We start from the raw sequence: 25,692 nt of genomic DNA, 5'->3' as shown, positions 1-25,692 counted from the left end.
GGGGTTACACAGTCCCCTCTCAGAGTTTTTAAAAGTAGTCGAGGATTGTTTCCATTGAGGATCTTGAGCAGACGTCAGTCCATGTTATACGATTTCCTGTAATATCTGACACATTTATTTACCCTGATGATAAAATTTGGTTTGGTTTAAGCCCTGAAGCACAACCAGTCCATTCCTGGAGTGGAGTCACGCTGAGCTCCAGCTTCAAGACAGGACAACATCTTATGACAATAATTATAATATGAACGGGGACAAATGTAATAATGGTTTTATTGAGAGTACAACTTAAGAAAATGAACAATAATCCACCAGTTGAGCCGTGACTGGAGTTAATGACTGAAACAACGTACCAAAAACCAACACAGTTTATCATGCATGTTGCCACTACACTGACGTGACTAATGCGTCACACCGTGATGTTTTCATGCTCCGTAGGTTTCCAGGTGTTAAGTTCAACAGAACCGTTTTGGGGAGTTACAGAATCTGAGGAATGCTGAGGCAATGCTGAGTTAAGGTGCAACACGACGTACCAAACCAAGGAGGTCGGGTGAGGTGGTTTCTTTGGTGCTTTAGTGGCTTTGCTGGAGTTAATGTCCCAGTTACGACGGGAAGTATTGCATTAAGTGGTGATAAGTGTGAACGTGATCAGGAAAGCAGATTGACTTTTCTCCCAGAAACAGATCATTCACCGTTTTCTAAGAACTGTCCGCGTGTGTTGTGACACTTCATCACCGGTGCTTCTAGGATCTGAAGTCTTTTTTGTTATAGGGCTTGTTTCCCAAGATGCAATCCACCTCAGACACAACGGACAGTGACAACTTCGGAAGAACCTACAGAATGAGAAGAGAGAAAGTGTTACTCCTGGCGGGGTTGGCCTCCCCCTGTGTTGGGCTGTGTTTCACTTCCCTCCTCTCAGGTGAAAGCACCTGAGCTGGCTGGGGTTGAGAGGTTATAAATCAGGCCTGCAAGATCTCCTCTCTCTCTTCCTGTCTCTCTCCGTCGTCCAGCTGTTTGATTTGTTGAGTTTGTCCGACACACACACATTCATTCATATGAGTCACTAACCAAAGAGAATCTGGGGTTTTTGAGTCGTTTGAGTCACTGAGTCGGTCACTCAGAGTGTGTGGAAATCCACATAGACACACAAGCTCCACCCACTCCCACTCCCCACTGATTCGTACCCCGAAAACCATCTGATTTGAAACGGGGGGGAAATTATGCATTTCACTGTCTCACAATGCAATCATTCTCACACATGATAAAATCAAAAGTGCAAAACTAACAATGAGTGAAGTTTCCACAGGGTGACTTTAGAATAAAACAACTACGTGTGCAAAACTAACCCTCACTTCTGGAAAATGACACCTCTTCACAAAGAGAGAATGAATGGAAATGTGGAAAAACACAATAAACTAAGATTCAGCGGTGCAACATTTGATTTTTTTTTCACGCGTGCGACAGCTTACCCTCCCAAAAGCCGTCACCCTACATCCTCAAAAAAGACAAATCAGGGAAGGAAACGAGTGAGTGGGTGAAGTCGGGTTTGACAAACGCCATTAACAGATCAAGGTACTAAGGTTATGTTCACAAGGTTTGTGCAGGTGTTGACAATACAGTTAAGTAAAGAACTGAAAAGCTACAGTGGAAGGTTCTTTAAATTAGACGAGGACTAAGCGAGCTTAGAACTTTTAATTGGACCTAAAGCATTTCAGACACAGGCTGAAAAATAGTTTGCTGTCATTTAACGTTGTGGATCTACTAAGAAAGCGCTTGTACCCTCTACATGTACTATATACTGTCTGACCTGTATTGCTTTGATGTTCTCCATCAGCTGGTCCGTTCTGGAAGTTCCCAGCAGAACCGAGTTCACTCCTTCATTCCTCAGGCACCATGCTGGGGGGAGGGGATATGCAGCACAGGAAGAAATTACAGGTCGTGTTGGGGAGAATTCATTATTTTATTTTTTTGCATGTTGAAATAATGAAAAATAATTAAGTAGAAGGTGCATAAAGTAGGAAAAGAAGTATAAAGAGGTAAAGACTCCTGCAGCACTTGTAGTCTATGGAACAACTGAGATTTAGAAGCATGTGGTTTTCACTCAACCAGTCAGAGAAAATCAAGGCAACGTCCTCAGGTCAAATGTGGTCTGCAAGGTCCACCTCTGTATGAACGCTGAGCACAACTGCTTTATTAGGTACCATGAAGAAGAAGAGGCCTAATGTTGTCTAATGTGATAATGCTGACAAGTGCCTGAATCAGCACTTATGTTCTAATGGTCTAAATACATGTTTACATGTTCTTACCACTTAAGGGCAAGGAACCATATATCCTCCTGACTACTAGTAGTTCGAATTCGTCCTCTGCGGAGAACATTTGTAAACCTGAATATCTTCCACGCATTGCATACTACTGAATTAACTCCTTTTGCTATCTTCAGAGGACTTTTAGGGCTTTTCAACATATATGAAGGGGTGGGGCTTTGGTACCTTTCTCTTTCTCATTATGGAAAATGAAAGAAAAAAAAAAAAACTCTAGGGTTGAAATTCTGAATCTCCCATAACGGGTTAGTGACAACATTTTGGAGAATGAGCATAAATTGTATTGAAATTTGCTGTAGTAAGTAATGACAAAAATATTTAAAAAGTAAACTAGCGATACAAAAAAAAAGAAAAAAAAGAGACTTAACAACTGCAGAACACAAGATGGATGTGAAGACGGTTTTCTTTTACCGATAGCCAGCTGGGGCAGGGTGCAGCCGAGTCTCTCAGCCACGGCCTGCAGCTCTTTCACTTTCAGCTGCTGGCGGTGTCCCTCCTCACTCAGGATTTTGTCCTTCATCCACTGGTAACCCTGTCCCAGACAGAGACGCAAAAAGCTCGGGTCATGTGCTGTGAGAACACCTAGAGGAGCTGTCCGTAGTATGAACATCCCTCTGGATTTATTTATCGATAAACATGTGTCGGTGGAAACTGATTTTTTTTTTTTAATTTTGAACATATTTTAATTGCGGATCACTCCCCTCAAAACCCAATCTGATCCGGTTTATGACAGATTAAGATTTATCACGGCTGACGCAATTAAATAATGTTCATGCCCATACTATGCACTAAGAGTTCCTACAGTATTTTCTACACTGTAAAGCTAAATCAGCTGTCATGTGACACATTTTGATTAATGTAGTGTGAACAATGTGAAACTCAATGTGTAATAGATCTCTAACTCTAATAGAAGCTATCTCCAGATTTTTTAGCAAAGGAAAAACTATTCCAGTTGTATTGTCTCTCTTGCTGTTTTTCTTTTCTAAAGCGCCAGAAGGCTTTGGTAGAACGGTAGTATGTTAAAGAGAGGAAGTGGACGCGACGTCGTACACTGATGTACAAAAATCTAACCTCACTGGTGGGCAGATGTAAGTGAGAGTGTTACCTTGAGAGAAGCACGTGAGTAGGGGGGGATCCCGTTGTTGTATTTCCCTGAGATGATGCCACAGGCCAGAGGTGACCATGTCATAGCTCCGATGCCTGCGTGCCCAAAACAAGACCTTGTAACGGATCAGATAACACACAGCATGGCTCTAGTGTTCAATTATGATTATTTGCACATTCATAATATAAACTAGGTCATTGCAATTTACATAGCATAAGCATAATCATCTCTGGGTACTTTACATGACAAGACCAATGACAACAGAGAGAAACCTAACAATTCTGCCTTGAACATGCAACAGGCCAGGCGACACAGCAGCTTAGCAAACCCCTATAATTCCTTAACAAAGATCAGGCATTTATGCTTCTGAGACAATTTGATGCCATAGCTATGGCTCGCACCAGCCTGGCGTAGGCTACGTACGTAGGTTACGGTGTCTATTTCCGGCAGGACCTTAAATGAATCTAAATCTATATTGTGCTGTTTTCTCTCATCTTTGCACCGTTTGCACTGTTTTGTATTGTCTGCATGAGCACACGTGCACTTTATGCTCAGTCCTATGTCTTCATGTGGCTCCACGGTCCTGGAGGAACGTCCTCTTGTCTCACTATCTGCACCTGCTATATATGGTTGAAATGACAATTAAAAACCTCTTTGACACAGCTGCTTACCTATCTTGTGGAAGAGGTCGGGGAGTTGCACTTCAACCTTCTCCCTCTGGAACATGTGGTACTCTGCCTGTTCGCAGATAGGTGGGATCTGGTTGAACTGTCGTGCCACAGAGTACGCCTCCTGCAGAGAAAACACAGGAAACAGGTGGTGAAGAGGCGTCCGCCGTGCTGGGCGGCTTTCTCAGCTCAAAATGGACAGAAGAAACACCTCCTAGCATTTCATACAATGAAACAATCACAAAATCTAAATGCGGAGAAGCTAAACAAATCCAAACAGACGGAAATAGTTAATGCTGCACTGGTTTAGTCTGAACATTTGGACCAATGGCACCAACTCAGTTACTCGGTCAGATCTTGGTTACATGCAACAAAACTGGCTCTTAAATGCACTTACAGGACATTTCAGAGCTCACCATGATCTCCATGGAAGTCCAACGTGATGTGCCCCAGTACATGGCCATCCCCTGGTTGATGACATATGTCATTGCTCTCACCGTCTCTGCCAAAAATAATTAGATAAGTTACAACAAGTCAACCATCATCAGGTGGAAAAGACTGGATGGCTCAAGTAAGTAGTAGTAAGTCAGAAATTAATCATGTTAGGTACTTCTCACCAAGTAGCTGATGGACTCAATTGGTTTCTTGATGTAAATGTTGTTGGATGTTGCAAGCAGAGCCTCAGAAACACTTCCCTCTAACCTTTATTGTGTACCAATCAGTCATAACATTATGACCACCTTCCTAATATTGTGTAGGTCTCCCTTGTGCCTCCAAAACAGTTGTGACTCATCAGAGAATGGACATGGTCCTTCTGAGGGTCTGAGGGTGTCCTGTAGTGTCTGGTAACACAATGTTGTTAGTGGGGGGCCTCTGAGGGGAGGGGCCTCTGTGGATCATCCCACAGACACTTGATCAGTTTGGGATCTAGTGAATTTGGAGGCCAGGTCAACACCTTGTGCTGTTCTTCATGTTTTTTTTAGTTGTTCCTAAAGTGTTTTTGTGGCTGCATCCTGCTGGGGATGGCTGCTGCCATCAAGGAGTGTCATTGCTATGGGGTGGAGGTGCCTGGTCTGGTCTAGGTGGGTGATGCATGTCTAAGTAACATCCACACCAATGAATGCCAGGTCCAAAAGTTTCCCAGCAGAACATTGAACTGTCACAAGATGGTCAATGTTATTTACTTCTCCTGTCAATGGTTATAATGTTGTGGCTGATCAGTGTCAAGCAGGCTACCAATCCCTGAAGTAGTTTTTCTGATGAGGCCAGAAATCCAGAAGATGAGATTCTAATGTAAATCGTTATAATTATATTAAGACGGTATGTGATCAACGGTCATTATCTAGCAACAGAAGGTTCTGGGTTTGAATCCAGGCCTCTCGCCCAATGACAGCTGGGATAGGCTCCAGCCCCCCCGCGACCCCCCAGAGGACAAGTGGTTACAGAAAATAAATGAATCAGTGAATGAATATCCACACCACAGAAAACAAAGACACTCTGAACCCTCTGATCCGTTGGAGCGTGAGCACACCAACCTTCCATAGGCGTGGTGGGATCTGGTCGATTTGCAAAGATCACGTCTATATACTCCAGCTGTAGTCTTTCTAGTGATGCTCTCAGACCTGTTTTATAAAGAACACACAAAAAACACGTGTTGTTCTGATATAAACTGCTTGTCTTGTATGTGTACATGTTTGTAGCATGAATCTCACCTTCAATTATATGTTTTCTAGACAGTCCTCTTTCCATTTCTGCTCTGAAACAAAAAGGGTGTGAATACCACGTCTAAGCATCTCCTTCATAAATATATGTCAAACAGGAAGAGAAGGTTTCATGTGGGACTCCAGATACATACTTTCCGCCCCAGAAGATCTTGGTGGTGATGACTAAACTCGAACGTCTGCACGTGGAAAGAATAGAAAGATCATTTTATTAATCTGATCGTCCACGCGAACTTGGGCATTGCCCTGAAATGTTAACGGGTGCAAATCTTAATAATCAAAGTGTAGAAATGCACACTGAGGCAACAGGAAAAATATGAATTATACATTTTGTATTAAATTATGTGCAGCTAGGTTTGTTTGGTTGCATAAAACGTATGAAAGTTTATAAATTGAGGGAAATGTGTCACCTTTTGTACAATACTTAATATTTATCTGCATCATTTATCAGACAGGAGCAGAGTGTCCTGCTACAGCAACTGTAAGTGGTCTAGAACACACTTGAACACTACGAAATATGATGATACTACTATTATCAGATCCATATTATTAATAATAATATTATTAACTACAAGATGACATGTGACAAAGTGATAACAAGACACGTAAACCTGAACAACTCTACCTCCATCCTTTCTTCTTTATGATGCTCCCCATGACGACCTCGGCCCTGGGAACGGAGACAAGAGAAGGGAAAACTTTGTTAAAGAAAACTAAATCTAAATGTTTGCAAAAGTTGTTTAATTCATAGAAAAAAACCAGACAGGATTACACATTAAACACACGGTAAAGTACGAACTGAAATAAAATACTTTACTCAGTTAAAAATACTGTAAGCAGTAGTGGGCCGTCAGGTCCAGCAAAGCCTTCTCTGCTGGCCTAAACTTTATCAAAACCACTGATTTACATTTTAATATTTTCCTATTAATCTTATCAAATTATTCCCTTTTAATGTTATGTCTTGTCTGTCTCTCAGCTGAGGTGCTTCTGGCAGTGTAACTTCATATTAGAGCTTTTATCCAATCATATTTCAGTCATCATGTGTTGCCAGAGTCAAATAAATCTTCCTGGGCCTTCACGATTAAATCTGCAGGCAGCTGAAGCTTGAAACACATCGTAATGACGCTGTTCCTTTAATCAATCACATTTCAAGTTCGTATTCTTAGGCCTTCTCTGTGGCCTATGGTAGCGTCAGCATTTTCGCGTCCTCTGATTGGACGGTCAGAGAGCTGCTCCATTTAAGCCCAAGCTAGCGGTTCATGTTCATCTGTTGCGAGCTGCAAATCGTCCCTGTTAACGTTTTGATATTTGCTATTTGTTGAATCCACGATGGAGGAAGGAGGAGAGACTATCGACTTGGCTGCAGATCTCCTTAGAAAGACATTTTCACAGCGGACTTTCCAGGAAAAGCTGGATATTGTGAGGAAAAGCTGCCCAACCATGGAGCTAGCTAGCCTGACCCAGTCGGGGAAAGGGTGTGTGTCTTCCACTTTCAGGTCAGCAACTATGAGCACTATGAGGAGAACTTGTATATTTACATCTTTTATGTATGTTTATGATATTTTCTTGGGTCGATATTGATGCTTCTGCTGGATTTGACGTATGTGTTGCTGGTGCGCAGCTGCAACTGTGGCTGCAGTGACTGAGAAGAGACTTTTTGAATTGAGTTGCCTAACTCAAATGACATTCATTTCGCTATATGAGATACCCGTCTACGAAGCAACGGCCTGTTTTTTGGCATATCTGTACAATGATACGTATGAAGGCCTAGGTGGAAAATGCACAACCGGACGCTGTTGTAAGCCAACTAGGTAAATTTACCTTTTTTCTCTGAAGAGAAAGTACTGGAAACTGTATTATATTATGCACAAAATGCTATGTGGACGTGCAACATCCTTTCAGTTTTTCTCTGTGAATAAATCCAATGATTTTTCATTCCCTTCTTTAACCATCCATGAGTTTCTTCTACATCCATCGAAGTGTCCGTATTCTGGACATTTAGAATAAGTATTCTGCTTTTGGTTTTTGTTTTAGTGTCTGCAGAACAAAACACCACAGAGGTGCATTCAAAGACAATTATTATTATTATTATTCGGATATGAGAGGCTTGAAGTAAGGAGTTTAAATGTGCCGTACTTACTTTCCACCGTAGTACACTTCAGCCGTATCGAACAGATTGATCCCGTTGTCGTAGGCCAGTGTCATCAGCTCCTCTGCCACCTGACACGTAAAAAGCACAACGTGAATCTTTTGCATCTGAAGATCAGGAGAGAGTTAATATTATTTTTTATTTACATGAATATGCACAGCTGTGTTCCCTCCTACCTCATCTGTGATCTGGCCTCCGAAGGTGACCCAGGTACCTGAACAAGAATAAATGAGGCACAGATTATTTGTCCTTTAAATTAATTCAGTCACAACTAGAATCTCTAGGCTGTTAGCCAGTATTCTTGCAGTCTGGTCACTTTTGTGATGTTCTATCCACTGAGCACATCATGGCTCTGTGTAGTTGATGAATATAGATTCAACGCATGGTGGTTATGAACTGTCCCTTTACAACATCTGAGCTGTTCACTTCACCGAATGTGCTGACTTTCCTTTGTTGACCTTTGCAGCTGCATTTAGGATCCCTTCCTTTGAGTTGATCCAACAGCATAGACATTATTATTGTTATTATTATTAACTGAGAGGCATTTAATTTATTAATTTTACTAATCTGACAGTTTATTCATATTCTTACTGCTCATGTAGCCGCACTCACCTAATCCAAGGCAGGACACCCTCAATCCAGACTTCCCCAGATTTCTGTTAACAACAAATGCTAATTATAAAACACATCTCATATTATTAGTATAATTTAACTACACCCATCAGCCATAACATTATGACCACCCACTGACAGGAGAAGTAAACAACATTGATCATCTTGTGACAGTTCAATGTTCTGCTGCTAAACATCTGGACCTGGCATTCATTGGTGTGGATGTTACTTAGACATGTAGCACCCACCTAGACCAGACCAGGCACCCCCACCCCATAGCAATGACACTCCTTGTTGCACACACACAAAAACACTTCAGGAACAACTAAAAAAAAAAAAAAACATGAAGAACAGCTCAAGGTGTTGACCTGGCCTCCAAATTCACTAGATCCCAAACTGATCAAGTATCTGTGGGATGATCCACAGAGGCTCCTCCCCTCAAAGACCCCCCACTAACAACATTCTGTTACCAGACACCACAGGACACCCTCAGAAGGCCCATGTCCATTCTCTGATGAGTCACAACTGTTTTGGAGGCACAAGGGAGACCTACACAATATTAGGAAGGTGGTCATAATGTCATGCCTGATCAGTGTATGTTTTGTCCTGTTTACCACAGAGACTGGTGTAAAAGGAAAATTACTTGTGTACCTATTGTCCCATTTATACACAGGAAGGAACGGGTCATAATGTTATGCCTGAACTCACTGTGGTTGTTGCCTACAGTCAACAAAAAGACAGGTGATCCGAGATCTTATCCTCCTCATTCATATTTTATTACAAACATACGTCCCCGTGTTCACAGCACGACTCCTTGCATCTTACCTGTAAATCATCCCTGTGGCATAGGCCATGCTGTCCCTGAGAGACACGTGGTTCATCCTGAGGAAGTCTTCCAGGGTTTTGAGCTGAGCAGCCGCGCGGACCTGCTTCAGATGCTGCAGCTCGGCCAACTGGCGGCTGCGCTGCTGCCTCTCCTCCTGCTCCTGCGCCTGCTCGGTCAGGTAGCAGCTCAGGCCGCTGTTCATGCTTTCGTTCATGGATGAGAAGGAAAGCATCTTGCCTCCGGACACGCCGCTTCCGCTGCTGATGCTGTTGCTCCGGTGGGTCCCGCCGCCGTCTCGACTTCCAGGTGGCACCCCTCCGCCGCCGCCGGGTTTGGGTATCTAGACATTGACGGCGAAACAAGAACACATATCAGGGACACTAACACACACACACCAAGCATTACTGCATTCATTGAGGCTTGTAGCCATTGCAGCGTTTCATGCTCTCTGCTCCGTCTAGGCTGCCTGCATTATTGAAGTACAAACACAGAATAATTCATAGGTTAGGAGTTGTGAGTTTGGTATTGTGTGTGCAGATGTGCAGACCTAATGCGCTTTGTTGGATTCTGCATGAAGTGAGAGACACATGGTCTAGACCAGAGTTATGATGCAGATCTACTAATGCCAAGGAATCACAGACACTCTGCTTACAATATACTATATCGTGGCGTGGTGGTTAGCACTGATGCCTCACAGCAAGAAGGTTCTACGTTCTAATCCATGGGCTGACTGGTTCCTTTCTGTGTGGAGTTTGCATGTTCTCCCTGTGCCTGCGTGGGTTCTCTCCAGGTACTCCAGCTTCCTCCCACCGTCCAAAGACATGCTGGTTAGGTTCACTGGTGATTCTAAATTGGCCGTAGGTGTGAGTGTGAATGGTTGTCTGTCTCTCTGTGTTAGCCCTGTGATAGACTGGAGCTCCAGAAGATAAATGAATGAATGAATGAATAATCTTTTCTTATAATCTTCTCACACGACAGCGTGCACATTTGGAGCAGAGGGAAGCCTCCTGTGCAGTGCCCAGGGGAGCGGTTTGAGGTGTAGGGGCTTGCCCAAGGGCTTGCCTCAGCCGTGGACATGGCGGGATGCGAACCTGTAACCTTCCAAAGCTGCTTCTCTAACCACTAACTCCAAATTACATCCGTTACCTTGCAATCAAGATAAAATGAGCAGCATGGCACATTCTAGGAAAAAAAGACTGTAAACTCAGGAACTTGACAAAATCCAGTCACCAGTCACTTTAATCTTCTGAAAAAGATCCTTTGAGTTCATGATATCACCACACACACAAATAAAACAAGACCAGAGATGGTATATCTCCTGGCGCTCAATAATTTACTACCATCTTTGCACATCCTGATGAAAATGATGGAATTCACTGAGACCGATGAAGAGTCTCAAGAAGGACCAGATGTCTCCATTTTGGGCCTCCTTGCTCTCCTCCTCTTTCCTCATAGTGCTCCAGTAACAGGCAGCAGATTAACGCAACATCAGTCGTTTCATCTCACCACACATCAACCCATCCCAAACGGCCTCAGCTACTCACCCGAGAGGCCGGCGTTCGGCCGATGTAGGGGTTCTGGACCACGCTGCTCATGGCTGAGCTCGGCGATGACGGTGGATCAAGGTGTCTTATGCCGGCCCGGTGTCAAGCTGAGCCAGAGTTCCTGGACCGCCTTGAAAGTAGTCGGTGGAGGAGTTGATGTGGTGGCTTCATGCGCCCTCCTCCTCGGTCACACGGCACACAAGATAGCCCTATCAGCGGAGCAAACCTTCCTGCACTGCAGAGGACAAAAATAATCTCACAGGTAAATTATTTATTGGCACTAAAACGAGCATCTGCACTAAAAGCTTGTGATTGTCTGTAACAGCAGAAAGCATGCTAACACCCTGTCATGTTGCTTGTTCCAACAGCGGTGTGTTTTTATGTCTTTTTTTTATTAAAACTACTGGACTACAATTCACAACGGTGGGCACATGTCCACACCGATGCAAAAGTGTGTTCCAACCAAAAACAGAGAGCTGCAGAATTGCCAGAATAAAAATTTGGGTGATTCTGCAGACATCCTGCAGACTGTCCTGTCTGCTAAGGTCCTTTTAGGTAGAAATAATTAGATATGCGACATAGGGAGTAGGGGCCAGATGAGAGGCTCTAACATGAATCTCAGTCAGCACGGTGCACGCAGGTGGAGGATCTGTCTCCATCTGAGGCACAGAGAACGTCAACAATACAAGCTCATTTGGAGGAACAAATGAAGTTTTTGCAAATTATTAGTCATATATTTTGAAGTGCTGACGACTGCTAGAAAACAAAAAAAAAAAGTGTTGATCGTCACCCTGAGTCCTGAGAAACTCACCTGCTCCCTAATCCAGGTAATAGTTTGTACATGAGGCTCGATATTCAGTTATATTTGGCCCGGAGATGCAGAAGCACACACAGAATCACCAGAAGAAAAGAAAATAAACTGTGGCACGTCATCAAAGGTGGCTCTACAGACTATGTTATATGCTGTGGGGCAGTAATTAACAAAGTGGAGGATGGAGAGGTTGTGAAAGGTTCAGTAGTTTCAGAAGCCTGATATTCTGACACAACGTGCGTGTAAATGCATGTTTTTGTTTTACTAAAAAGCAGCAGGTTGACTGCAAGCACTGTCATTTCATCCTCCGAGAAAAGAGACTTCAATATCAGTAAGTACACTGTCATTTTGTGTGCCAACTATAATCAGAGCAAAAGTACATTGCAAACATACTAACAAAAAATGCATTGCTAAGTTACAATATACGCTTATACTTAAATTGATTTCTTTACTAGAGTGCTTTGACTGCATTAAATATCAGTACATTTGTTTTTCATGTGCACTTAATAGTTCTTCGGAGCTTTACTTCTGTACTACTTTCAAAATATGTCTCAAGACATTGTTAGTTTGTCAGTTCAATGGATGCTATTGCCATTTCTTCTGTGAAGCGGCAATCTTTCCTGAAAAACCCAAGTTTAGTATTTCAAAGTACAAATCTTAAAGCAAAATTTCCTCTAAAACAAATACATATCTGCACATTTAGAACCAAAAAAGTATTCACTGAGGCACCATAACGCATAATCAGCAAAGAAAGCCATGTAGTAAGGGCAAAGTAAGTAAATTAAATAAGTCAGAGTCAGGGTAACAAGCCGTTGTAACAGTTGTTTTAAAAATGTATGTTTTTGTAGAAGATATTCGGCAAGTATAAGTGAAATATTAAACAAAAATTTAAACTTTCTGTCTTCCTATAATCAAAAAAATTGATATTAAAATGTTTAAATAGTCAACATTATTATTATTTTCACCCCTTTTCTGTGTAGCTCCAAATAAAACTTGAACGGAGAGATGCATACAAGTGCGGGCGAATGTGACTGAAAACCCTCTGCTGCCCTCCAGTGTTAGTGACGTGATGAGACAGAGAGGGAGAGCATCAATACCATAGTTCAGAGCAGGAGGAGGTGGAGGTAGAAGACACTTTGACAAAAAAAAATACAGGTGCATATGGAGAACTGAGGCACCTTAGAATACCCGGTTCACCCTTTTGGCCCAGATTTGCCTGCAGCCCTTTCAAATCGACGGCCTCAGTGTCGTCTGACTAGTCCCGTCTGTTGCAGGAGCTTGCAGGTGTTCACCATCTTTAGTGAGCATGTGCGTTGTTACCCAGAATCTAGACTTGTTTTCGGCTCGTGTGCCAGGTTGAGCAACTTTCATTCAGCTGACATTTTTCTAAAGTATTGCACACAGATTTGCAGAACCACATTTTTTATTGCTCAATTTCTACACTCACTCAGTGTCACTTGAACCCGTACGATAATCCTGGGGCTCAGAGCAAAGAGATTGTTGGCCTTTAAATGGAATCTGCAGTCAATAAGTGTCATTAAATCCAACCCCAGATTCATCTTAGAGCTACTGTTATACTATCAATAATAAAAAAAACAGAAATAGAGAGCGAGAGACAGAGAGGGAGAGAGCACAGCTGCTGTTCCACCATCATCATTCTGCTGCTGATGGGAAGAAAAACATAACGTCTCTCAGTTCTCCGCCGATCTTTCTCATTACACAGCTCTCCCTCACTGGCACAACATCACAAGGACCAACACGCACACACTGAACACGAACACACACATGCATGCATCTGTGTGTGGGAGAAGTGAATGAGTTGTTGGCTACGGGGCATCTCAGCTGTTGGGCTTGTCAAAACCCTGGGAAAGTGGCCTCTCCTCTCTACCCCCCCTCCTCTTCTTCTCGGTCCACCGTGGTCCCTGTTTCTCTGCAGCTATGACTCATGTCTATGTGAAACCCGACGCCCCTGATTCTGATCATTTTTGGGCGATGACTTTTTTTGTTTTTTTCCCAGGACGACGGCGCAGCACCAGAGGTGTTAAATGACCAGTTGGACTCAAACGTGAGAGCTTTTATTCGTCATCGCGGTGTGGAGAGTTGTGAGCGTGGGATTTTACCACGAATGAAGAGCCACTAACATTGTAGAGTAACTTAAATTAAACTTCTAATGGCTATTGTCTTTTACAGGTCACCTAAAACAAAATATAGTACATCTGAAATCATAAAATATAGAACCCTGAACAGAATCTAATCTGCCTCTCATACATTTCTGCTGATTATGTGAACGTAAACCTTCCTGGAGAGACATCAGACGAAGATTAATTCCTCTTCCGTGGCAGTGAACACAACCCACTGGCCCACCAATAAATGCTTTCATTCATTTTTTGTAACCGCTTGTTCCTGTGAAGGGTCGCGGGGAGGGGGGACTGGAGCCTGTTCCAGCTGTCATTGGGCGAGAGGTCTCCAGTCTATCTCAGGGCTAACACAGAGAGACAGACAACCATTCACACTCACACCTACGGCCAATTTAGAATCACCAACGAACCTAACCAGCATGTCTTTGGACAGTCTTTGGTCTTTGAACATGCAAACTCCACACAGAAAGGAACCAGCTGTGAGGCATCAGCGCCAACCACCGCGCCGCTGTGCCGCCCCCAATAAATGCGCAATATTCTAAATTTTGATTCAGCCACAATGAGCAAGTTACAGAGAAAAACGGTAAAAAAAAATCAGCCCGACATTCACTTCCCAGATACACCCACAGTCTGACAGCTGCTCGTGGTCATCCAGCTTTGATTCCCAGACCACAGCGATGCAGTGCTTTGTTATCCACACTTCTCTGTGCCGTGGTCAGACACAGAGTCCCTGGGTCTCTCAATCTCTCCCTGCATTAAGTACATGCCCATGCACCTTCTGCGTGCTCCGCCCCTTTTTGGTTTCACCTGTGCCTCAGCTGTGTGTTTGTGTCCCTTTGTCCCTAGTTACCCCTGGGGTGTTACCTCGTGGATTTACCCGCGTTCCGTTTCTCGTGTTCCTGAGTTCTTGTCTAGGTTTTATTTTCTTTTTTTTGGATTTTTGGATTTTTGTATGTGGATACCCTGGCCTACTCTACAGGGCTTTTTGATCCAGTTTTAATAAGTTTCGTTAAAGTTATTTTGTTTCCTGCTCCGACCTGTCCATGGTGTACCCCGCCTCTCACCCAATGACAGCTGCGATCTGCGTATATCCATATAGAGGGAGTGACTGGGGCACCGAAACGCAGCCTCTAAATAACGCATTATCTGCCGTGAAACTCGTTCATTTCACCAATATTTTGTCATGATATGCTAGTGCTATTCCCCATTGAGTCTGGAGTTACCTGTTATCATCATCCAGGGTCTGTAGATTGACCTTCAGACCCCGGATGATGTCTTCTGACCTGGATGATGTCATCTCTGAGTGCCGCGTGCACCTGCAAAGGTCGGCTTGTTTACCTGTAATTTGCTATTGCTAGTTTTTTGCAGCATGGCTGAATATTTTTCCGATTCTGAGGATGTGGACGAACCATAGCAGTAGCAAATTACAGGTAAACAAGCGAGTTTCGTGGCAGATAATGTGTTATTTAGAGGCTGTATTTCGGTGCCCCAGTCACTCCCACTATATGGATATACGCAGATCTAATTATCTCCCGAAGGAATACAAATTACACAAAAGTTATATGGGTGGGTAAACGACCGTATTTTATGCCAGAAATAAGGTCCAGGTTGTAAAAAACAGTAGTTCCCCTTTAACTTGAAACATCATTTTCAGGTGGTGGCGACGCCATCACAGACTATATACATAAAATAATGAGGTAAGATAAGCTTTAAATAGCACATGTAAAGGTATTTATCCAAGTTGGGACATTGACTCCTTTTTAGTTAAAATAATAATTAAAGTAATGAAAAACTGTTTTAAAACAATGTCAAGATCACAGGAGCCGCGCGACTTTGACGGTGATGATGATAATTCGAGGTGGGCCCAAAGGTTAGAGTCTGACTGAGGGGGGAGAAAGTGCAGGAATGCAGCGATTAGAGGACACGTCTGAACAAGTCCACCCCTCCCATCCCCTACACCGGAGCGGCCCCCGGGGGCATTGTGCTCCGGGAGCGCCGCTGTGTCAAACACTCAACGCTGTCACAAAGAAAGCACTTACAACCTAACATCTCCATAAATCCCATAATTATTCCAGGATACATTATGTACCTGGGCCCCAGCTGTCTGATCACCACGGTAAGGGGATTGCACCTTCTACAATCAGCTTACCAGAGACAGATCGTTGTGATTGGCTAATAATATCAGCTTGTAAGTAGTGCGCTTAAGCAGTGTGAAACAGACAGAAGAATAAGTGTGAAATAAATTGCTGGATCCTTCCTCCCCCCTCCTCCTCCTCCTCCCCCCTGCATCGTTGTTGTCGGCCGCCGTTGTTCAAACTATTCCGTCAGATTTCATTTTCCCTCAACAACAATGGAAAAGTGAGACCTGGTATCCTTTTGTACCCGCTTTATCCCCAACCAGGCCGACTGCTGCCACCGCTGCAAGATCATCTTCCTCGTCTGTCATTTAGTGTCAGGTTTTTCTCTTTAAATCTGGTGTCTTTTATGTCTTATCGCAGCGCCCCCCACCCCCTCCTCCTTCCTCCCGAATGTATGATTACTGAGCTCTGCAGCAACCTCTGTTGTTCGGCGCGCCCCCCCCCCCACCACCACCACCACCTCCCTCTCTCACACTCATTCTAATCTCCTCACTCCAGTACCACTTTGAAATTAAGCTGGGAGGAAGCCGGGTGTCTCGCTAACCTCTCTGCTCCGACACCAGGCCCTCAGTCAACCCCTCATTGTGGAGGAGGAAGACTTTTTACGCGTCTGAGTCAAAACGTGTGAACTGACAGCCGCTCCGAAGGCTTTGACTTTCAAAGGCAGGCGTACGACTTGCTGATGCCCAACGAGCTCAACAAAGCAGGAACATTCAGATAAACTGCTTACGGTTTAGCTGCACGTTCCTTGCTGGCTGTTATGACCCCCCAACCCCACCACCCCACCACCCCCACCCCAAATGCTGGTGAGTTTCGGTTCATTTTCATTATTTGGTAACGAAACATGTTCGTGTCCCGTCTATGACCTTTTATAAAATAGCTGCAGCAGCAAAAACATCCTGTCAGAATGGGACAGGCAGTCAGATGCTAAATTGCATTTTTGAGATAACAGCACATCACAACTTATACACCGATCAGGCATAACATTATGACCACCTTGTTGCCTCCAAAACACTCATCAGAGAATGGACATGGGCCTTCTGAGGGTGTCCTGTGGTGTCTGGCAACAGAAAGTTGTTAGTGGGGGGGCCTTTGAGGGGAGGGGCCTCTGTGGATCATCCCACAGATACTCGATCAGTTTGGGATCTAGTGAATTTGGAGGCCAGGTCAACACCTTGTGCTGTTCTTCATGTTGTTTTTTTTAGCTGTTCCTAAAGTGTTTTTGTGGCTGCATCCTGCTGGGGATGGCTGCTGCCATCAAGGGGTGTCATTGCTATGGGGTGGGGGTGCCTGGTCTGGTCTAGGTGGGTGCTACATGTCTAAGTAACATCCACACCAATGAATACCAGGTCCAGAAGTTTCCCAGCAGAACATTGAATTGTCACAAGATGGTCAATGTTATTCACTTCTCCTGTCTCATAATGTTGTGGCTGATCGGAGCAAGTAAAAAAAAAAATTGAGCTCTATGGCTCATGGTTAGGTCCTATTTATCACAGGCAATGAAAAGAAAACCACACAGAACATCACCAGACTCATCCTTAAACATATTTTGTAGTGCTAGAGAACAATTTGTTGTCTATCCACTTGTAAAGACTGGCAAAAGGACACTGCTGCCATCAAGGAGTGTCATTGCTATGGGGTGGGGGTGTCTGGTCTGGTCTAAGTGGGTGCTACATGTCTAAGTAACATCCACACCAATGAATGCCAGGTCCAAAAGTTTCCCAGCAGAACAATGAATTGTCACAAGATGATCAATGTTATTTACTTCTCCTGTCAGCGGTCATAATGTTGTGGCTGATCGGTGTCTTATATATCAGGCAAACACTCACAGAGAATATGGAATGACATTATAAATTAAGCATTGCATTTATTATTATTATTATTTTTAGTCAGAAACACTTCACACAAGTCTCTACACATGTACGCACAAATGCACAAATGCTTTGGTCACCAGTAATTTATAAATCATGGAGACTAAGTAAATAAGTATAAAAATCAAAGGTTATTTATGAAAAAAGCCAACATGTAAAATGTGTGTGAATGATTGGTGTCGTCACTAACCTTAGAGCTGCTTCACAGTCAAAGCCACCCGGTAGTATTTTGGTTCCCCATGAGTGAGTGGGCTCAGCTGGAGACCTGCCTCTTTATGCATTTGCGAGCGTGGCGCTGCTGTGGCTAAATGAAATAGCATTCATTACATCGGGTGCGTGCACATGAGTGTTACTAAGTAAATTCACCTGTCATCCAGGCCTTTTTCTGAAATCCAATGTGACATACCTAAATGAGGAATCAACCCCGCGGCTATTTTCCACTCGGCTTCATCCCTTCCAGTTGATATTCTTTACATTACCTGTCATGACCTTGATGTTCGCCATAAATCAAAAGTCTCCAGCTTAAACCAAGGCCAGAGATTAGGTGAATAGTCTAGCCAGCGTCGCCTAAGCAAAAAAAATAAAAATATCCTCGTCTAGGATGCACACAGTGCCGAGGCACAATACAACTCTAAATATGATTATCAAGGCAGCACTCTTCATGTTGGAATCAGAAGCTCTTCTTATAAGGGGCAACAGGGCAAGGAACCATATTTGGTAACTTCCACACACATTTTAAGTCGCGTCTTGGTGCCTCTCAGTGAGGTTTAGAAGCATGTGGTTTCCATCCAGCTAATCAGAGAAGATCAAGGCAACATCCTCAGGGTCAAATGTGGTCTGCAAGGTCCACCTCTGCAGGTACCATGAAGAGGTGTGTCTGATGAAGGGCTAGGGCCCGAAACGTTACACGTGGTGATATACCATTAAAAGAACTGAGGAGCATTTTTCTGGTGTGCGGACTTTTTGTTCTCTTTTCTGACCATGAAGAGGTGTCCCAATGCTGTCTTATCTGATAATGTGTATGTTGACAAGTGCTTGAAACAGCACCTATGGTCTAAATGTTTAAATGTTCTTACTGCTCAAGGGCAAAGAACCACATATGGTAAATTCATTAATCTTCCCCTTAGGTGCCGAAGAAGTATTGGAATAAAAATAAATAAAAAAGTAAAGAAATATATAAAAAAAAATAGAATTAAAAATACATACAAAACTATAAACACTAACAATCCCATTCACACATAATAAGAAGTCACTGTTATTGCACATCACTTAAAATTATTGCACTTGTTTGTGAGAAATTATTGCACATTTGCACATTTAAAATTATTGTATGAATTATTGCACAATTCACATTATTACTGCTTTAACGTTCAAGTTGTGTTTAGTGTAACTATGGCTCTTGCATAGAAGCCACTCCTCAGTCTGTACTGGCCTTCAGTGTTTTAAACCATCTACTGATTGGTAGTGGTTCAAAAAGTGAGTGTCCAGGGTGGGTTGTGTCCTTAAGTACCGTCTGGGCCTTCCTCAGACAGCGGGAGTTGCATAGTTCCTGCAGAGAGGGGATGGGGAAGCAAATGATCCTTATTATTAAAATTTTGAAAGATGTCACAAAAGTGCCTGTTACCTCCTGAGTGTTCAACCCGGGGATGGAGGGGAGGACAATAAAAGAAAATAGTTCCCGGGACAGGGAAAGCGACACAGAGGCTGATTACCGTGTGAAAAATAATGATTCTTTATTCAAAAAATAACACTAATGGCAACTAAAAACACTGGTTGCAAACTAAACATGACAGACTAGACCCAACAGCCACAAACAAACTCTGGGGAGAAAAAAGACACGGGAAAACCAAGAATATCAACACCCTCCTTTCCACAGAAAAGAGCAGCCGATACTTCACCGTTAAGAAATACAGCCACCAACAAACGCCACCTCTTCTCCACTCTTTAACCACCTGAGTTGGAATTATACTTTCCATATATATAATAATAATATAGTATATATAATATGTGCACAGGTAAAATATTTCAGTTTAATTTATCTTTTTCTACGTTCAAGAGAAAGTGAACCCAGATAGATATATATAAATTAAAACAGACCATGTAAATCGAATGTTGTATACACACTGTGGCCCATAAAGTTGAAATAATTTTAATTTCAGACACAGTCTTCTTTTTATTCCTATTTATATAAATCATTTCACAATAAAGAGGTAAAAAAAAAAACCTATCCCAACTTTATGGTCAACAGATGGATATATCTGTATACTATAGACCAGGGGTGTCAAACTCATTGTAGTTCAGGGGCCACATACAGCACAATTTGATCTCAATGGGGCCGGACCAGTAACACAATAGCGTATTAACCTATAAATAATGACAACTCCAAACGTTTCCCTTTGTTTTAGTGCAAAGAAGAACAAGTACGTTATGAAAATGCTCGCATTTAATGAACTGTAATGACATGTAATGAGCAACAGGACGTTTCTTAAGAATAAGAAGTGCAATTTCTGTTTAGGTCTAGGTCTTAGTATTGTTTTATGTCCATAACTCTTACTGAAACAGCGTAAACCCTAGGAATAACAGTTACTTTAATTGAAAAATTGCAGTTAATGTCTTATATCAATGTAATTTTGCACTTTACAAAATTCATCCCGCGGGCCAGATTGGACCATGTGGCGGGCTGTTTTTGGCCCCCAGGCCGTATGGTTGACACCCCTGCTATAGACAATAAACATGAGCAATATTGGTCCAGTGGGTTAACATAAAGTCTATGAAAGGTGATTATTTCAAATGACATTTCATTATCACATCATTATGTTCTGTATTGTAGCATGACTGAAAATTAATTCCCAGCTTGTTTATTTCCTCTTTTTAGTTTTAAACTCATATGTGCTTGTAAGGTTTTTTTTCTTTTGAAGTCGGTCTTGTCACAATATCCACACGGAGACTCTCCAAAGCACCTCCGCTAAAATATTCAGCATGCACGAGGATCTGCATAGGAGCTAAATCCCCTCCATTGTCCTTCTGAGCTGTCTTGAGAATCTTAGCCCTAACCAACCTGCCATTGGGGAGGAAAGCAATTACAGTGGGATTTCATGTACATCACAGCTCAGGATTACAAAATCCTTCCACCGGAGACGGTTGCGACCCCACCCTCCATTGTGGTTCGATCGGAGGTATCCGCCATCCCCAGCTGGGATGAGGAAACTCCAGACCTGCGAGGTAAATTTAATTTTTGAAGATCACAGGCCTTTGTGATAATCGCTCCCATTGCAAGAGTGGACTGTAGGAGATTTCAAGAAACAGGATTACCAGGGTTTGGTGACTCAATTCAACAAAAAAAAAAAAAAAGGGGGAAAAGATTAATTTAGGGATTATAGTACACGAGTACACAGGAAAAAAACAAAGGCTATGCTAATTCTTCTAAACCCTATCTGTACTGATGACCCTGCTCACACATTGTACTGTAAAGTTATATTGTTCTACGGCCAGTGTATTTCAACTAATGCTTTTAGTCACTGCTGTTCACGACTAGTGGGCCACATCCTTGAGTGCTGATTCTAATGCAGAGCCTCACAATAACAACCAAAGGCAACGGTGACCGTGCATCTTGATGATTCTGCGTGTAGGTCACTGAAACAGTTGGAGGTAACAGATGTGCCATAGTGGATGGCATTATAAGAAAGAAGCTGTCGACCTGCGCCATCTCTGCAAGGGCTGCAGGGATAGAGCTTGCTTCCAGTTTGTGGTCGTATCCGGTCTTTTAGGGTGTGAAAGATGGTCCCAAAGATGGGTTCCAGGTTCTAATCCATGGGCCGACTGGGTCCTTTCTGTGTGGAGTTTGCATGTTCTCCCTGTGTCTGCGTGGGTTCTCTCCAGGTACTCCAGCTTCCTCCCACCGTCCAAAGACATGCTGGTTAGGTTCATTGGTGATTCTAAATTGGTGTACCCCGCCTCTCACCCGATGACAGCTGGGATAGGCTCCAGCATCCCCCGCGACCCTTCACAGGACAAGCGGTTACAGAAGATGAACGAATGAATGAACTCATCAGTCCTAATGTCTCAAGACGCTTTACAGAACCCAGAGCCTGAAACCCTCAGGGCAAAGATGGTGAGGAACAACTCCCTTTTAACAGGAAGAAACCTTACGAAGGTTCATCCCTGTCTGGTTTGTGGAATGAAGTTTAACCTTTGGACAAGACCGGGGCATGTTTCTCATGGCTGCTTTGTTCAGGAGGACCTGTTCGTATGTAAATGGGCGACCTGCAATAGTTTTTCAACGGGTTGGTGCCAAGTACCTTCCGTGTTGCTTTGATGCAAACAGTTGGAAATAAAGAAATTGTATGACCTCATCCTGTGCTATTTCTCGTGCCACAGGTGCCAACTCATAGGTAAACCGAATCAATTCAATTCAGTTTAATTTTATTTATATAGCATCAATAACAATACAAATATTCTCAAGACGCTTTACAAAACCCCGTCTGAAACCCCCAGAGCAAGCCTGAAGGCGACGGTAGCAAGGAAAAACTCCCTTTTAACAGGAAGAAACCTTGAACAGAGCCCAGCTCCTATGGAGGGACCCATCTGCCTAAGGCCGGCCGGGTAGAGAGAGAAGAAAGAGAGAAGAGAACAGCAGGAGAAACGAGATAAACATACACAAATCAGGTCCCTCAAACCTTAACTTCACTCTCTGCTCTTCTTCCCAGGTACTTCACATTCCTGTTTGGTTCTGATCCGTACTAACTTCCACATCTCATGTGTTGACTCTTAATTTGGTGAATACATTAAGTATTGTTTAATCGTTACACTGGTGTGTCTTGAGCCCACCTGAGCCAGGTCATGACAAACGGCCCAGCTCATACAGGGGAGCCCTATCTGCTTGAGGCCGGCCAGGTAGAGACTGAAAAGGTGAGAGAAGAAAGCAGCAGGATGGACAGGATGATACGTACATCTGTCATACGTACATGAATCTGATTGAAGCATCTAAACCCAACACAAACAAGATTACAAGGGAGTAGAGGGAGACAGAGACGCAAGAGAGAATAAATTAGAAAACAAAATTAGACGATAGGTGTGAGAGAGAAGGAAGTCTTTTTATAGAGTGACTGACCGTGGCTTCCTGGAGGCTGGCGGCCGACGCACCTGATCTCCGTCCTCCCCATCAGGACCTCTTCAAATGCTCAAGCATTCAGTTTAATTCAGAAGAAGACTTTTGCAATGGAGGGCTTCTCTGTGCTGGGTTACATGTAAGCTGTTGTTGCCAGTGTCTATCCTGTGGCTGCTGAGGCAAACAAGCTGTGCAACGGTGATCTGGTCATTCAGCAGATTCACCTTAGTATAAACACATTCATTCGTCTTTTAAAGTATTTCTCTCTGCTGCTGTAGGAATAATCCAGCATGTGGGACATAGTGGCATCATCTGAAAATAGTTGTCACAGATGTGGTCACAGGCCCTCATGGACCAAACAACTCTTCTTCGTCGCTGTGGGGGTCTATATGGCCTCATTCTGCTCAGCTTTTACAGTGTATTTCTATTATCTTCAATCAGCTGTCATCTAACATCAAAGCCTGGGGAGTTATATATAATCAAAGGGAGGGGTTATATCATGATTAGGCTCTATGTCATCAGTGGAACAGGAAAGGAACTTCGCCAGTGGATTATCCATGCTCCATGCAATCAACATGTCAGAATTACATATTCTTAATGCAGCATTCAAACGACATACTCATGGGATTACTGACGTTCATCTGCCTCCGTCCAAACACCTGACTTTTAACCAAGTATTGTCCTCTGCTCAGCTAATACAGTCCATGCTTTTTAATAGTTGCAACTAGGGGTTGCACGACTTCAGATATTTTAAAGTTGACTGTTACGTGATGAAAGTCGACACCGACTAGTCTCTGATGCAGATATGTATAGCTTGTATAAAAACATGCAGCACCTCAGCACCATCAGTAGCATTTAATAGTACTCCACATCAAACAGTTCACCATCAAACAGTTGTTGTGCAGCCTCCTTCTCTCTGTTACCATAGGACGTTTGGTGAAGTTGTTAATTGCTGTCCAGAGGATTTAAACCGTTCCTCTGCTAGCGTTAGCGGATGTCTTTTCAGATGCATTGCAGTAGTACTTTTGTTGTATTCCAGGACTGACATGTTACGGTAGTATGGGTGATCGGTGACTAGTCAACATGATGATTAAAGAGTCATAGTCACAGCATTCGACAAACTGACTAGACGATGAGTTGCTACTTCTAGTTTAAAATTACTGCTGGGGTGATGCATGGGATTCAATTTAGCCTGCTTGAGCTGCATGGACATTACATAAAAGCTAAGCACTTTAATGTGATGCATTTTCCATTCAAGCCTGGTCACTCACGCTGCTTGGTTTTAAGACTACAATATCAGTACAGTCAAATTTACCAACAAGAACAAAGCTATATACACACAACCTCTGGATAATGGAAATGATCTAAACATAAATTGTAGTATACAGATGAAAATCCGTGTTTCTCGTAGGTTTACGGCTTCGGCATCGGGGCGGAACTCTCGCCAGAGAGCAGAGAATTGTAGAGACAGAAATGACATGCCATCGTGTAAATATAATAACATGAGGCTGTTTAGTTTGTTTAAAGGGGAATTACCGTTTTTTTTTTTTTTACAACCTGGACCTTATTTCTGGCATAAAATAAGATCGTTTACTCACCCATATAACTTTGGTGTCATTTGGAGTCGTTCGGACGATATTTAGATCCAGTGGAGCGTTGCGTATATCCATACAGTGGGAGTGACTGGGGCACCGAAACGCAGCCTCTAAATAACGCAGCATTTTGTTGTTCTTTTGCCAGCTGTTAATCTCTCTGCCTCCACATCCTCCTTTACTCATCCATATACTCTGGCTCAAAATGATAAGGACGTCCATCATAAACAAAGTCGTCGTCCACAACCTCAGAATCAGAAAAATATTCAGCCATGTTGCAAAATACTAGCAGTAGCAAATTACAGGTAAACAAGCCGACGCTCAGAGATGACATCATCCAGGTCAGAGGTTAGTAGGTCAATCTACAGACCCCGGATGACGATAACGGGTAACTCGGGACTCAACGGGGAGCACTAGCGTATCATAACAAAATATTGGTGAAATGAACGAGTTTCGTGGCAGATAATGTGTTATTTAGAGGCTGCGTTTCGGTGCCCCAATCACTCCCACTATATGGATATACACAGATCTAAATATCGTCTGAACAACTCCAAATGACACCAAAGTTATATGGGCGAGTAAAAGATCGTATTGTCACCCAGAAATAAGGTCCAGGTTGTAAAAAAAAAAAACAGCAATTCCCCTTTAAATTACTTCTGTTGTGATCTGTACATCAAAATGAAATTAAATAAGACTATGGATTGGACGGAGAAGGTCAACACTGAATGCTGTATTCAGTCATTGACTTTCTTTCAATACAACCTAAAGTCAACTGTTTTTACATTTATGGAGAAGTATGAGTGAATGAGACCTTCTTACCTTACCTTCTTCCTTTTATTTTTTGTGTGACCCCTTCTCCTCTCATGAGTTTTTTAGGGATAGACTATGATAACCATGTCTTCCCATCCTCGGCCCATCTTTCCAAATAAGGCGCACATTTGAGTAAAGACATTTTCTTTTCTTTTCAAATCTCAAAACATGCTTTTCCGTGTCATTGCCTCTGAAACAATAACTTCAGTCAGCACAGCCCTGTGGTCTTGGTCCAGTTGTAGAGCTTTAATGAACAGTTACACCAGTGTTACATACATCAAG

General features: G+C 43.0%; 1 protein-coding gene across 1 annotated transcript; it reads right to left on the bottom strand.

The window, feature by feature from the left end:
- Positions 1-740: 740 nt before the first annotated feature.
- LOC311494347 (voltage-gated potassium channel subunit beta-2-like) lies at positions 741-10,994 on the bottom strand (the record flags this gene model as incomplete). The annotated part of the gene is made up of 15 exons (XM_084553346.1): positions 741-830; positions 1,805-1,893; positions 2,730-2,850; positions 3,424-3,518; positions 4,095-4,215; positions 4,508-4,593; positions 5,627-5,713; positions 5,804-5,847; positions 5,947-5,991; positions 6,438-6,482; positions 7,953-8,032; positions 8,138-8,175; positions 8,574-8,617; positions 9,399-9,739; positions 10,944-10,994. 15 exons carry the CDS (start codon positions 10,992-10,994, stop codon positions 741-743), a joined length of 1,377 nt encoding a protein of 458 aa, XP_084409472.1.
- Positions 10,995-25,692: the final 14,698 nt, after the last annotated feature.

The sequence above is a fragment of the Chelon labrosus genome (genome assembly GCF_963514085.1).
Source record: "Chelon labrosus genome assembly, chromosome: 10".
In the NCBI taxonomy this organism is placed as follows: Eukaryota; Metazoa; Chordata; class Actinopteri; order Mugiliformes; family Mugilidae; genus Chelon; species Chelon labrosus.
The sequence above is the reverse complement of the archived record's forward strand: the minus strand, read 5'-3'. Positions and strand labels throughout refer to the sequence as shown.